The sequence below is a fragment of the Lathyrus oleraceus genome, chromosome 3 (genome assembly GCF_024323335.1).
Source record: "Lathyrus oleraceus cultivar Zhongwan6 chromosome 3, CAAS_Psat_ZW6_1.0, whole genome shotgun sequence".
Classification (NCBI taxonomy): Eukaryota; Viridiplantae; Streptophyta; class Magnoliopsida; order Fabales; family Fabaceae; genus Lathyrus; species Lathyrus oleraceus.
The window spans coordinates 488934972-488950519 of NC_066581.1; the positions used below are offsets into that span (position 1 = coordinate 488934972).

The 15548-nt window shown below is 35.3% G+C and overlaps 1 protein-coding gene and 1 long non-coding RNA gene across 6 annotated transcripts; both read right to left on the reverse strand.

The window, feature by feature from the left end:
• Nucleotides 1–850: 850 nt before the first annotated feature.
• On the reverse strand, nucleotides 851–3786 carry LOC127128326 (uncharacterized). 5 transcript variants are annotated; one of them, XR_007805841.1, is made up of 6 exons: nucleotides 3379–3783; nucleotides 2481–2622; nucleotides 1761–2340; nucleotides 1624–1688; nucleotides 1368–1540; nucleotides 851–1119 (listed from the first exon to the last, which is right to left on the reverse strand). It is a non-coding gene; the product is annotated as an uncharacterized LOC127128326 (long non-coding RNA). The 5 variants fall into 5 exon arrangements; XR_007805843.1 differs by having other exon boundaries at nucleotides 851–1540; nucleotides 3379–3786; XR_007805842.1 differs by having other exon boundaries at nucleotides 851–1540; nucleotides 2520–2622.
• A 10771-nt stretch (nucleotides 3787–14557) lies between these two features.
• Nucleotides 14558–14980, reverse strand: LOC127131800 (uncharacterized). Its single transcript, XM_051060704.1, has one exon. It carries the CDS (start codon nucleotides 14978–14980, stop codon nucleotides 14558–14560), a length of 423 nt encoding a protein of 140 aa, XP_050916661.1.
• Nucleotides 14981–15548: the final 568 nt, after the last annotated feature.

The window sequence follows — 15548 nt, forward strand, 5'->3', positions numbered from 1 at the left end:
CTTGGAATAATTTTCATATGACAAAAATTGTAGGCGATAAGGTCTAGGGAACCCCTGTTTTGACCAGTTGACTTTCTCTGATCAACCACCATGAACCAACTTGAAAACTTGACATTATCTTGATATTTGGGACTCATGGAGGACCATATATGTGTAAGATGATGTAATATTAAGTATCCCTTGATATTTTTGATCAAATGTGGAAGAAACTTATTGAGGAAGTCACACAAGATACCCAAATGAATTAGGGCTTCCAAAGCAAATAAGCTTCAAACTCTTGATGATTTCTTGATAAAAATGATATGTGAAGATCATGGGGACCCATACATGATGTATAAAGTCAATTTAAACCATTTCTTGATTGGTATCCTTGCATTTAAGGTCTTAAACCCTAGATATGAGCTTGATGGAGCATGGGTGAACTCACACACTAAGTACAAAAGCAACCAACTATACATGGACATATTTTTGGTATTTTGGTTAGTAAATAATGAAAAATAAAGTATGATACAATCAAATGTGCTTGGTGACCTCTCCCAATACAAACCCAATGAATGAGGGGTAAGAAGGATGCCAAGGTGTGAGCCCAATGCCAATGTATATGATGAGATATCATGAGGGATCTTATGGTCAAAATTGGGGTCTTACGTCAACTCCAATACATTACCAGTCATGTCCAATTCATGGCCATTATTCATTTCAATTTATTTCAAGCATGTTCATACAATGTTCCATGATTCAAATTCATCAGTTCATAACAAATTTACTCATTTCAAGAATCATGGTCATACAAGATTCAATTCAATACAAGTATCATGTCCATGTTTAAGATCAATTTAAAAACAATCCATTTTCATCCAAGAATATTCAATTCCTTTCATTACAATCCAAGAATATTCATTACATAAAAAATACAAAAAATGGAAATATTAACCAAATGTTGACTTTGGTCAACAGTTGACTTTTTGGTCAACTGTGACTAAAGTCAACCCAAAATCCTAAAACCCTAATTTCCAAGACCTAGACCTAACCCCATTCTATCTTGTCTCAATTCATCACCAAAGTCCATGTGTGCTCTAATTGATTGGTTCAAATGCAAGTTTCCATTCATGTGTGAACCTATAAAACCAAAGTCAAGAACAATGCATCACCTCATCTTAAATCAGCGCATTGACTATGTTCATCTGCATCACAATAATGAAGGAATCTATGTGACCATTAGCAATGATATTAACATCATGTCGTGAGCCAAATAAATCTTGCAGCAGGGTCAGTTTAGCAATGCACACACATGCTGACAGCTTGCAAGACCATGTGGTTTCTGTAGCATATAAACACCTGTAGTAAGGCACACCAAGGCATCATACCTGCTGCAAGATAACGTTGCAGAACTAGGTCAAAAACCATGCTACAGACCAAGTTCAAGCCATGAAGCCAATGAACCAAAATCATAGTTGAAATGAGCTTATACTTGTATTGTGAAACAAGGCCAAACGCAAATGGACTTGCATAACATAAGGAGTACAGTTCAAAACAATACCTGCACCCAAACATCCAGGCAATACTGTAATGCTACATAAGACATGGTAATGCTAACACCCTAAAACCAACTAGATAACCAACCTTGAGCCGAATGAGCATGCTGCAACATGCCATGATCAATGTTGCATAACCTGCATCCAACCTACCTGCAATACATGATGATGTCAATCACTGCTGAACACACGTTAGAATAATATGAGCATAAACCAGAAGCAGACCTGCTGCAATACCATTACAGAAGCCATGGTCATGCTACCTGAAGAACAAGGTTAGAACACCTGCTGCACAAGTCCACAATGATGTTTTCTCCAAGCAGGGTCACATAACCATATAAAACCACTTCAATCATTGCTCTTGCAGTAGGTCATCCCATGCCTTAACCATATCTTGCCATCACCATAGTGTGCATCATCTCATAACATGGAAAATATTTCTAACTTGGCTAAGCATCATTAAGAAAAACAGGAAGCAATGCGCATGGTATAAACATGTTGCAGCAAACAACACCACAAACAGGCTGTAGAACCATATCAAGGCAATTGAGAACTTGCAGCTCACATTGCTCAATCAGGACTTACAAGCTAGGGAAAACCCATGTTGAAGCAAGGTCATAATTCAAGCTGCCATCTCAGAAATCACACATAAACCACAATACCAAACCCTGTTGTTTCAGACCACTCTCCAAGCCATTTCACATTAACTCTGCCATCAACCAATGCAACATACCATTCAATCAACATCCATTACAAGCTATCAAAACCATCCATGAAGCCATGCCATATTTGACCACCATCAAATCTGCAGAACATGATAAAGCATCTTGACTACATGACCATATTAACTAGCTCACTGTTTATGCAGTCTAACAGTTCCATGAATAACACATAACATGCTACAAAATAAGCTGACATAAAATAAGAAGCTAAACCACGACCTACATGAACTAAATCCAAATGAGAATGATTGCCACTGCAAACCTGTTAAACCAATACACAACAGTCGTACAAACCAACTGCACACCAAGCCAAGCCAATGCAAAGTCAGCACACCAACCATTACCAGACAGTAATAATCCAAAGCCTGACATGAACAACAAGCTAATCACCAGTCCGAAACGGCAATGGCCACACTGAACATATTAAATTATAACGTGCAACAGGTTCAACAGGTCACCAACAAAATCTCACATGACTTCAATTCAAATATAACCTACAGTGGTCTGTCATTAACATAATTTTTTAACACTCATCTAACCAACTTAACCTAACTACCATGCCAGCTATCTAACTAACTACCTAGGGATCCATAAAATATCAGAAATTGAAAATGAGTAACAAACCTTGAAATCGAATTCCTCAACCCCTAACTAACTCCTAACCGAAAGTCCCCAATCCTAATGCCAAACCACTTATAAATTCGTCTCCAATCATTCATTCAAGAAGGTTAATCATTTTTTCACTCAAAAATTACACATTCATCGCTCTCCATTTTTTATTGGAATCACTCTTCGATTCCAATCATCCTCAATCACGCTCCATTGGTTGAAGATTGCTTCATCATCTTTGATCAATTTTCACCTCTACACATTCAATCTCCAACCATGCAACATCATCATGGAGCTACCAAATTCATTCTCCTAAAGATTCGGCCTCATCTGTCTCCATTCCCTGATCATTCTATGCAACAACCTCCATCACTCTTGATTCAGTCTCTCAATCTCTCAACTATTCACTCTCAGATTTAGAGCAACTACGACCACATATCAGAGGGGAAAAAGAAGAAGAAAGTGGAGGAAGCAAGAGATTCAAAGGAAATCAGAGGAATTACAAGACCTACCTGAGACTCCATTGTCATTGTCACCTTCGAACTACTCCAGTAAGCATTCTAAATTTCATCTTGATTTCTTCGTTTCTAGTTACCTGTAGTTTGAGTATTGGATCAACACCAATAGCCCTAAGGTTTGAGAGTGAATTATGGCATAGTCGTTATTTAATTTGATTATGAACTCCTAGGTTTCTTGATAGTTTTCAATCAGGTTAGAGACCTAGGCTTGGGATCTTGAAGAATTGAATTGAGATTCTGATAGAGGAGGTGAGGACGAACCAGTTGATGTATTTGATACCTGTTTTGGTGGCCACCGCCGCCAGAAGCGATTTCCGGCACGGTTGTCCATCATGGTGATGAGTGGAAGGCTCGCCTGAACCGTGTCTCTGGTTGGCATGCATTTTCATGTTAATTTTCCAAATCAAGTTTATTTTTCCAATTGCCACACGTGACTGAATTGGTGATGGTTATGAGCTTGGGCTTCTGCAAGTTAGGCCCAACATTGTTGCTTACTATCACCCCCACATCCTAAACATACCCTGGGCCAGAAGACCAATTGCAATGGGCCTTAAGCCTTAGGCCCACACGCCTGAAGCAGTCTTACATCACCATTTCCAGAATTTACACCCCCTGGCACATCTTTGAATTTTTGATAATTTCTTGCCTATTATTATATTTTGTCATGATATTTCTTTATTCTTTCACCATTTTCATGCTAATTGTTTTGCCATCATGCTTAGAAATAATAAGAGAGGACTAATTCTCATTGTGTACATGATTAGATTTAGGATTAACATGTCTAGATTTTAATTACTTTGTTAATTCACCATTTAACCAAATTAAAAAATAGTAGATTTTCATATTAATTTTGGTTTAGTTTGGTCCATAATTCTTTGTGGTTTTAATTCCATTTATATGCTATGTTTAGAATTTCATTTGATTTGCCATGTTAATTTCCATATACATGATTAATTTCATTTTGACTTGATTACATTATGTTTGTGGTTAATGGCTAAACTGAAAATTCCATTTCAATTTAATTTGGTATATGTTTGTTCATCATGATCACCATATCACATCATTCTATCATTACACCATCTTATTCATTTGAATTAGAATTTTAATTCCATTTTATTAATGCATACTAACCATATTTGTTGTTTTTATGGTGACATGCGAATGAGAGATCCAAACCATCCAAGTTATTCATTTTATTTTTATTCATTAGTTTGTGTTGTTTGAAGTTCCATGCCACTTGTATGGTTTAGGCATGGCACATGATTTGTAAATTGTATTTTCCTTTCATGCCTTTATGTTGTATTGTGTGGATCCCCCCATTGTGGGTTAAATGTTCCCCCCACCCCATAGTCATGTAATAACTTAGATTTATTGCTTTCTAGTTAGTTCACCATGCATGTTAATAATCAAGATAAAATACAAAACGATAAATAAGGCATTTCAAAAGAAACAAAAGGTACTTGATTCAATGTCAAGTTGTTTTCCGAATTAAACTCACACCATTGCAACGTGGATGCTTAATCCAACGTTAAGCATTCTACATCCGTTCCATGATCCATTATCCACGCCCCTCCTCCATTCCTTTCTCAAACCCATTCTATCATCTCTTCTTTATTCTCTTCTCAACCTCACTCTATCTTTCTCCTCTATTCCTTCACTCACTATTTTTTCATAATAAATTCAAACACTTGATCCAACGAAAAGTTCCTTTTTTAAAACCATTTTCATAACAAATTGGAATGAAAAATGGGGTGTACGTGTTTCTACACAACATTCAAGTACTTGGGTTGTCGGCCGTACCTAGCCTGAGGACCCGGCACTTGACTTTCCCCCTTAAAACATCTAATGATTAAAACAAGTTAGATTTAGGTGCTATGAGGGAGAAAAAGAGTATTTGGGATGCCATGGTCCTCTCAATTCCCAAGTACTCTGATTGTTGACCTTACATAGTCAATGGTCAGATACTTGTCTCCCTCTAAGTTCCAATGATTAGACTTGCCAAACTCTTTTCATAATTCAAATCTCTTTTTTGGATGAAAAAGAGTGGTTAGGATAACATTGTCCTCTCAATTCCCGAGTTATTGGACCGTTGACTGTATCTAGCCAAGGGTCTGACACTTGTCTCCTTACATAAAATCAACCCCAATAAATTAAATCATCTTTTGACTTAGGGATTTCTCTTCAAAACTTTTCGATAAGGACGTGTTACTTATGTCCTACCATGAAGGAAGCTTAAGCCTCCATGTGCGAGCAAGTAATGTTTAACTGTTAGAGTGCGAACCAGGCGTATCCACTTTACCGCAAACAAGAAAATACTTTCCGCTCCCATGAAAGAGTATACAAGCAAGTGAATGGTAGCACATGAACGTCAATACTGTTCAGTAAAAACAACCAACACATGTTCCGTTTGTAAGCCGAACTACGGAGCTCTGACTTCCTCATTGCACGTATGGGGATACGTAGGCACAAGGGCCTAAATCCTTGGCGAGCACACTAAATTAAAACTTATTTTCTCTCCCACCTTATTCTTTCAAATCATTCTCGATAGCAAGAAACTTACAGATGAACAAAAATCCATACGCATTTTATACGAGCAAGTGGTTCCCATGGAGTTCCATGGATGTGAGGGGTGCTAATACCTTCCCCTTTCATAACCGACTTCCGAATCTGCTCTTGGTTGCGAGACCATTTCTATCATTTGGGGTTTTATCTATATTTTCCATTTCCTTTGGAATAAATAAAATTCTATGGCGACTCTGTATTTTTCGCGGTGCTTCAACAGTGTTGGAAGAGCATGAATCTTATCCGCATAAATTTGAGACTTGTGGCATTTCTTCACAAACTTGCAACAGTCAAATTCCATTGTCAGCCAATAGTAACCTGCTCTTAACATCTTCTTTTCCATAACATGTCCATTGAAATGAGTACCAAAGGAACCTTCATGAACCTCAGTCATCTACATGTCTGCTTCGTGTATATCCATGCATCTGAGAAAAACCATATCAAAATTTCTCTTATAAAGCACTTCACCATTCAGGTATAAGTTACCAGCTAAACTTCTCAAAGTCTTCTTATCTTTCAAAGATGCCCCAGACGGGAAAATCTGACTTTGGAGGAAACATTTGATGTCATAGTACCATGGATTTTCATCTTTGACTTCTTCAACAAAAAATACATGAGTTGTCCTATCAAGACGCATCATAGTCAATTTAGGAACTTTGTTCCAAAAATTCACCACAATCATCGAAGCCAATGTTGCAAGAGCATTTGCCATCCGATTTTCATCTCGAGGGATATGATGAAGCTTAACCTTTGTAAAGAAAGTTGAAATTCTCCTTGCATAATCTCTGTATGGTATCAAACCGAGTTGATTCGTCTCCCATTCACCTTTGATCAGATTCACAACCAATGTTGAATCTCCATAGACATTGTAAGACCCCGATTTTGACCCTAAGATCCCTCATGCTATCACATCATATGCATTGGATTTGGGATCACACCTTGGCATCCTCCTTACCCATCATTCATTGGGTTTGCATTGAGAGAGATCACCAAGCACATTTTATTGTATCATACTTTGTTTTGCCTTGTTTACTAACCCACATACCAAAATTATGTCAATGTACAATTTACTTGTTTTGTAGGTAGTGTGTGTGTTCACCAAAGCCTCATCAAGCTCATATATATGGTTTAAGACCCTCAGTGCAAGGAGACTAATCAAGATAAGGTTCAATGTATAGTTTACCATGATCTTCATTTATCATTTTGATCAAGAATTTATCAAGAGTTTGAAGCTTGTTTGTTTTGGAAACCCTAATTCATCTGTGTATATTGTGTGACTTCCTCAGTAAGTTTCTTCATCATTTGATCAAATATTTCAAGGTATACTTCATATTGCATCATATTATACATATATGATCCTATAAGAGTCCAATAGATCAAGATAATTTCAAGTTTGCAAGTTGGTTCATGGTGGTTGACCAGAGAAAGTCAATTGGTCAAAACTGGGGTTCCCTAGACCATATCTCCTACAATTTTCGTCATACGAAAATGATTCAAAGAGCATAGTTACTACTTATGACATTCCAAACAACTTTAATGTTTAAGTCAAGAGCTATTTTGGCTTGGAAAGTCATTGTTTATGGTTAAAGATTATAGGTCATTTTGTCTGAACCCTAGTTAGGAGGTCAACTTCCAAGGACCATAACTTGCTTAATTTTTATGATATTAAATCCATTAAAGTTTCATGATCAAATTCAATATGTCCTATCCAACTTTTATACTTGGAATAAATTCAAATTCAACTTGCAAATGCATGTTCGAAGAGGAAACATTATAGGTCATTTTGGGCCATTACCATTGAACAAGTGATTTTACTCAACTTCTAAAATGCATAACTCCTTCATGCCAAATCCAAATGAGGTCAAATTTGTGACTAAATTTAATAGGTTTGAAATAGATACAAATTTTATGAAGGAATGTATTCCATTTGAAGCCCATAGAAAAAGTTATTCAAGGTGGAAGAAGTGAACATTTGGCTTGGTACTTAGAAAATTTTCATTTATGTTTGATTTTCCAAACTTCCACCTCAAATTTCATCATGATCCAAGATACAAATGGAAAAGTATTAAAATTGAAAGTTATTCCCCTTGATCTCACCTTTCCAAAAAGTCCATGATCATCTCATTTGGCGAAGAATTGAGGGGACTTGCGCATGTGTTCTTCACAAGGTTCCATTTGGTAAGATTTATGGTTAACATTCATTTCCTTTATGCATGGTAATGTGACATCATTTGAGGTTGGATAACACAAAATTATGGATCATTTGGCATCATTGTACGAGCCTATCACACGCTCATGCATCCATGCAAGGAAGATTTCTATCAAGTCAATACCAATTGGAAGCAAGATCAAGCAAGACTCAAGCTCCCTCGAAGGTGATTTTCCAGAATTTTCATCTCTTCGATTCTCTCTCAATTCTTCACCATTCTCTTTGATTTTTGGTTGGATGAAGTATTACCAATGTAGGCAACAATATTGAGTTGCTTTAAGGTCAAATTGAAGCAACTCAGTTCATGATCCTCAAAGTTCAAATCCCTATATCTTTTTATATACTTGGAATTGGAGAAAATCGAGGCCATATTCGTGATCCTAAGCATTTTCTCTTTGAAATAGTGTCCTTGTTTTTGATTTTCCGTTGAGATGAAGTTGGACCAGTTTGATGTAGGTCACCAGAGAAGATGCTCGGAGCCCTAGCTCCGGTGGTGTGTTGGCACACTACCTGACCATCTGATCATGTTTAGATGTTCTAATCTGAGCCATTGCCTTTGATTACCACGCGTACATCATGTTGACTCAAGACTACCATGGAACGCAAGCGTGTGGCCATCAAATTTGCCACCTCAATTAATGAGGGAGATCTGATGGCCGTTATTTTTTCTCAAGTTATTTTAATTTCTTATTTTATGTTTAATCCTTTTATTTTGTTTAACTCATAGAAATTTTATTTTTAATTCAAAAAATATGGGACTTTCACCATAAACCTTTAAATATTTTTCTATTTCATATTCTGAATTAAAATTATTTTATGGATTAATTTTGATATTTTTTATGAATTAAATGTTTTTATGCATATTTTTAATTATTTAAAAATACTTCTGACTTATCACAAATAGTGAAAATTTTTGTCCAAGGTCCTTTGAGCTGATTTGACCTAGGATAACTCCCTTGACCTTTTGTTTGGTGTTTTGAAGGGATTTTAGGTTTTGACCAATAAAAAATGTATTTTAATTGATTTAAAAATTGATTAAATGCTTAAAAGTTATGTTGAGCCATTTTTATGGTCTTGTGATGTTTGAATTTCTGTTTGAGCCTTGGTCAAGGTTGATTTGACTTTTGTTGGATCAAAACCATTAGATTTAGGGATTGATAAAATGTACATTTCATCTCTCAAAATGAATGAATGGTTTTGATTTGATAAAATCTTCCCCTGGTCAATTTGTGTTTCTAACTTCCCCTCCCTCTTCATATTCATCCCTATTCTTTCCCATTCCCTCATTTGACCAATGAAATCTCTAATGTCTTAAGGCTAATTGGTTCATCAATGACCTTGTGTTAGATGAACCAATACAAGTATGACTAAGATAAGTCCTTCCTCTTTGATCTTTTCTTTTAGTGTGTGGTATGTTTTAGGATTTTGGTTCTTCATACCAAATCTCTAACATGCATTAACACCTAAATTTTTATTTCCCGACCTCAGATAGTTGTGACTTCTACATAAGTCCAATTACGATTGCTTAACATAGAGCTAAATTTGACCCTAATAGCATAGAATTATAGTAAGTGATATTGTAAGTATCCCATTCTTCATGGTATTATGTGGAAACTTGACCTTTTTTCCTTTCATGAGAGCTAGTGGCATACTTGTTGAGTTATCCAAGTTGGAGCCCTTCTCATGAAAGATGACTTGGTTTAAGGATTCATACTTGTGAAATAATGGTTGAGTGTTCTCCAAAGAATGGCTTAATTAATTAAAAATTACCACTAACACTTGACTCACTTTTGACTAACATTTGACTAATTCTTGTTGATATTGTTTTACTTTCAAGTCATTTACTTTATGCAATTTAAATTTTAGTCATCTATCATTCATTGTCATTTACATTTCATTTAACTTATTTATGTTTATGTTATTCTCACTTTGCTCACTTGAGCCATATCTTATGATTATATTTTGTTTGTGGTCTTAGGACCTTAAACTACCTAATAACAACAAAAACCCTAAAAAAACATCTGGTGGACTTTTCATCTTGATCTGAATTCTTGGACTTAGAATTAGGCAACATTCCCTATGCAAAAAGGATTTGGCCAATGCCAACATTTTGAGACCAAGCTATTATGAACTGAGCCTTCATCTGATGCAAGCCTTGGATCTTGTTTGAATTCATCTGCTACTATGTCTTTATGCTAATTGTTATTTTGACCTTGTGTCTGGTCCTTTGCTTTGAGTTGATCAAGGAATATTTCATCTGATACATGAGAAGACAAAGAAGACTGCTAGCTTTTGGTTTTCTTGCTTGGATGTGGCTATCTTTATTTGATGCCTTGGTCTTCATAATGTCTGGATATTGTTAATTTCTTATTGATGATTACTTGACTAAAGTCCAAAGGGAAAATGGGTTTCTATATGACATTCTTATTTGTTGGATTGCATCCCATTGGTCAGATCTTTTCAACTCTTAACTTTTAAATTTTGCTTAGGATAGCCTCTTCATCTCCTCCCATTTCTTAACTTTCAAAATCTCTCCCCCTTTTCAAAAACTTTCTTTTCTTGTGATTTCAAACTTAGACATGTTTTAATGATTAGAAACTTTGGCCTCATGCCAATGAATTTTCAAACTCTTTTCTTAAATCAAATCTGTAAATAAACTTAATCATATTGACTTAACATTTCAAAAAGACAAAAAGAATTAACAACTTCATTCAACTTTTGTGCCTTTTTCTTATTTGAACCATTTTGTAAAAAGCAACTCACCAACTTCTTAGAAATTTTTACCATGAACTACGAGGTTTTGATCCCTCATTTTTAGGTGTGTACGTAGGCACAAGACCGAAGGTCTTGTCAAACACAAAAATATAATCAATGAATTCTTTTCTCATCCCCACACTCTATTTTTCTCAAACATCATTTATACCAAAAACACATACGCACATAAAAAAGGGCTCCCTAGGAGTACCTCAGACACTTTGGGTGCTAACACCTTCCCTCTATGTAACCAACCCGCTTACCTATAATCTCTGTCATTTTATTAGTTTTGATTTGAAAACTTCTTATCTTTGGGTTTTGTTCGTACTTTTCCCTTTTCCTTTGGAAACAATAAAAGCGCGGTGGTGACTCTAGTTTAATTGACGTCAAGCTTATCCATAGCTTGATGGTCATGAATTTACCGCTACAAAAATTAAGGGGAGACTCTGTTGGGGAGTAGTCCTCAGTGGGTTTAGCCTACTTTTTTTATATGTGTATATATTTGTATATTTGATGTTTGTATACTTATTTGTGTGATATAATTTGTCTATTGTGCTTGGTGATCTCTAAGTGGTGAGATAAGTTCTAACCCAAACTTGAGTGCAATTAAGATATCACGATGGTATAGTCATGTTCAACTTGTGTGGAGTAGTCCTTACCAATTTGGCTTAAGACTCCTCTACTCAGTGGAGACCCTTTTGGAGTTACTAATGTCACACAAGTTATTTGTGGTTAGGCATTACTTTCTCTAATTTGGGGTCCGAGAAGTTAAGGATCGTAGAACATTTAATCCAACATGGCCAATTTAGGACATAATGCGGAGACTGTTCAGGTGTAGACCTGATAACAGTTGTTACGTGATACTACACTCAGACGAGTTTCTCTTGAGAATATTATGGGTTGATGAGTCAGTCATCCTAACCTATAATATCCGATAGATGGGATTAAAACTCTGGGAACTTCTTAGAACATGATCTACAAGTTTTTATCCTTAGTACACTCCTTTGTGATGGTTCTTAACCTGACTTTTTGCTCGTGACTTGTAACCCCCCCCCCCCCCCCAGACTACTACTACTCAAATACAACATAAAATTGCATAATCAGAGTAAATTAAAGCATGCATACACGAGGGCATCACATTTACTTCTGCCAGAAACAACACATGCCATGGTCACATACAAGTAACACATATTATATATCAAAACCAATAACCAACATGCAAACTCACATAGCGGAATAACATCTCTCTTCATAAATGGTAAATAGTGATGATTCCTAATAAATCATCTACCACAAAATATCGTTTTGCACTCTAAAGCCACTCAACATAAAAACCAACGTATCCAAATAACAAGATAAAAGAGAGCACATCAAAACAAATACAGATAATCCCATAAACCCAAGTGTTACATGCCCAGAGCACTATAGACTACCTGGTCAAAACACAACAAGAACTAGCCTCCGAATCTAATCCTTGTGTGAAGTACCACTATCTCCGGTACCTGAGCGATGTCGCGACGAAACATCATTCCAACAGAAGGGTGAGAATTCAAATCATTATAGAAAAACATAATAATATGAAATGTATAACAAACATACATATATTATTAGAATTCGTCACACTTCATACAAACATACATCATATTATCTTATTAAAGAATCACATGTTTACCATCATACAACATGGCTCAACAATCCACAAGTATTCATTTATAAATACTAAACGATGTACAAAAGTCATATTTCAGAACATATCGATTTCATGTACATATTATCACCCATCATCATTTACAAATCATCATCAAATATGTATACAACTTTCACATGATTCCATAATGTATACAAGTCACCATTTCATCACATATATCACAAATATGCATACATATCACATCAATATCAATCAAAAACACATCAAAAATTCATATCAAATGGATCACCTAAAATCAATGTATATGCATATCTACCAAAATCATATCCACACAATCATATCACATAATCACACGAATAACTATTCACACCAACATGTGCGCCTCAATGTGTGACTCAATGCGATATGCATGTGGATCCCATCCGTTATTATTTCCGGCTTGCTGAGCATCTCTCAAATAGACTAGATAACCACCTCTAAATCTCGATTCGGCCTTAAGCTTTCAAATCCCATTCGGTGTTAGGTTTGGGACAAGCAAATAATCTATGCGAGATTACCCAACATTGCCTCTTTCATAGATTCATGCTAGTGTAAGTGTGCAACAACAACAAGACTCATGCAATTAAGACGATCACAACCCCTTAATCATCCATAAGCGTACCACATCCAACATTTGCACAACATACACCTAACATGACTTCAATCCCAAACAATACATCAAATAGCATTCATCATCTCATCACAACATATTACAATAAAGCAAACAAGCCAATTCATGTTATTCATCAAATTCACCAATTCACATCATCACATACATAATTTCAAGTATTATGTTTCTTCACAAAATCCATCTAAAACCATCTAATACATGCCAAACAATAGAAAAAATGTCATTCACATTTACCACACATAGAACATACATCCATATTAGGATTGTTTTGATAAAATATTAATCTACTATTATCAAAATAAATATCACGTTATAGATAATATTCTTAGCTTTGTAACGGTCCAAACGGCACCTCAAACGAAGTTAAGATTCCAAAGTTATTGAATTTACACGTTTTTCAAAATGCTGTTAAAAACCAGAAAAATTGTTGTTGCGAAAATGCTATTAAAAACCAGAAAAACTGTTGTTGCGAAAATGCTATTGTCCAGCACGAACTTTCATCATAAAACCACATTAATCCATCATTTTTCATGAAATAAATAGTTTTACAACCTACATAAATCATATAGCAACTATTAGGATCATAGAAACAAGATTCTAAGCTCCATTAATTTTCACCAAACTCCCAAATCAACCATTTTCAAGTGAAACTCAAACATGCAATTATACACCGAATCATGTTCTATACACATACCCATTCATGGAATTCAATATAGAAATATCATAGCATGACATAAACATCAATTTCATGGATTAAAATATAAACACATATTAGGGTTTCTCAAAAATCAAAATCCTCAAATCCTAAGTTCATGATACCTAACCCACATACATTACATACATTATGTTTACTCATAACCACTTGAAATCCCACCCTTACCTTAGTATAGATGAAATCTCTAGGTCCTTCTTCTTCTAGTTTCCTCTTCTCCTCTTTCTCTTCTCTTCTCTTTTATTCTCTCTTCTTCTCTTGTTTTACAAAACTAACTTTAATCTCTAAAACCCTTACTATCTTTTTAACTCATAATGGGCTTAACCCACTTATCCACCCATTCTAATTAATTAGGCCCATTACTAGACAATTGCTATTTCTACTCATAAAATTCAATTATTCAAATAACACATATATTCAAATAATTCAAATAATCACCATAACACATATTTAATTAATTATCACACCAAATAATGATTAATTAAAATAAATACCTAATAAATAAATACGGAAATTAAATTGGGGTATTACAACTCTCCCCCACTTGAAATATTTTCGTCCTAAAAAATTACCTTAAGCAAACAATTCGGGATATGAATCCCTCATCTGGCTCTTAAGCTACCATATCACATTTCCACCAGCCGGTACTCCCCAGACGACTTTCACCAAAGCGATCTCTTTACCACGAAGTTGTTTCACCTCTCTATCTTCTATCTGCATAGGTAATGTCTCCACAATTAAATTATCTCTAACCTCAACATTATCTAATTGGACAACATGCGAAGGATCCGCAATGTATCTCCTCAATTGAGACACGTGAAACACATCATGGAGATTAGCAAGTGACGGCGGCAACGTAATCCGATAAGCCACATCACCTACTTTCTCAGAAATCTGATACAGACCAATAAAACGTGGCGTTAACTTACGTGACTTCAATACTCTACCAACATACGTTATCAGAGTAACTCTTAAAAACACATGATCATCTACCTCAAACTCGAGCACTTTCCTTCTCTTGTCATGGTAACTCATGATCATTATAGAAAAACATAATAATATGAAATGTATAACAAACATACATATATTATTAGAATTCACCACGCTTCATACAAACATGCATCATATCATCTTATTAAAGAATCACATGTTTACCATCATACGACATGGCTCAACAATCCACAAGTTTTCATTTATAAATACTAAACGATGTACAAAAGTCATATTTCATAACATATTGATTTCATGCACATATTATCATCCATCATCATTTACAAATCATCATCAAATATGTATACAACTTTCACATGATTCCATAATGTATACAAGTCACTATTTCGTGACTATTTCATCACATATATCACAAATATGCACAAATATCACATCAATAACACATCAAAAATTCATATCAAATGGATCACCTAAAATCAATGTATATGCATATCTACCAAAATCATATCCATACAATCATATCACATAATCACACAAACAACAATTCACACCGACAAGTGCGACTCAATGTGTGACTCAATGTAATATGCATGTGGATCCTATCCGTTATTATTTCCGACTTGCCGAGCGTCTCTCAAATATACCAGATAATCACCTC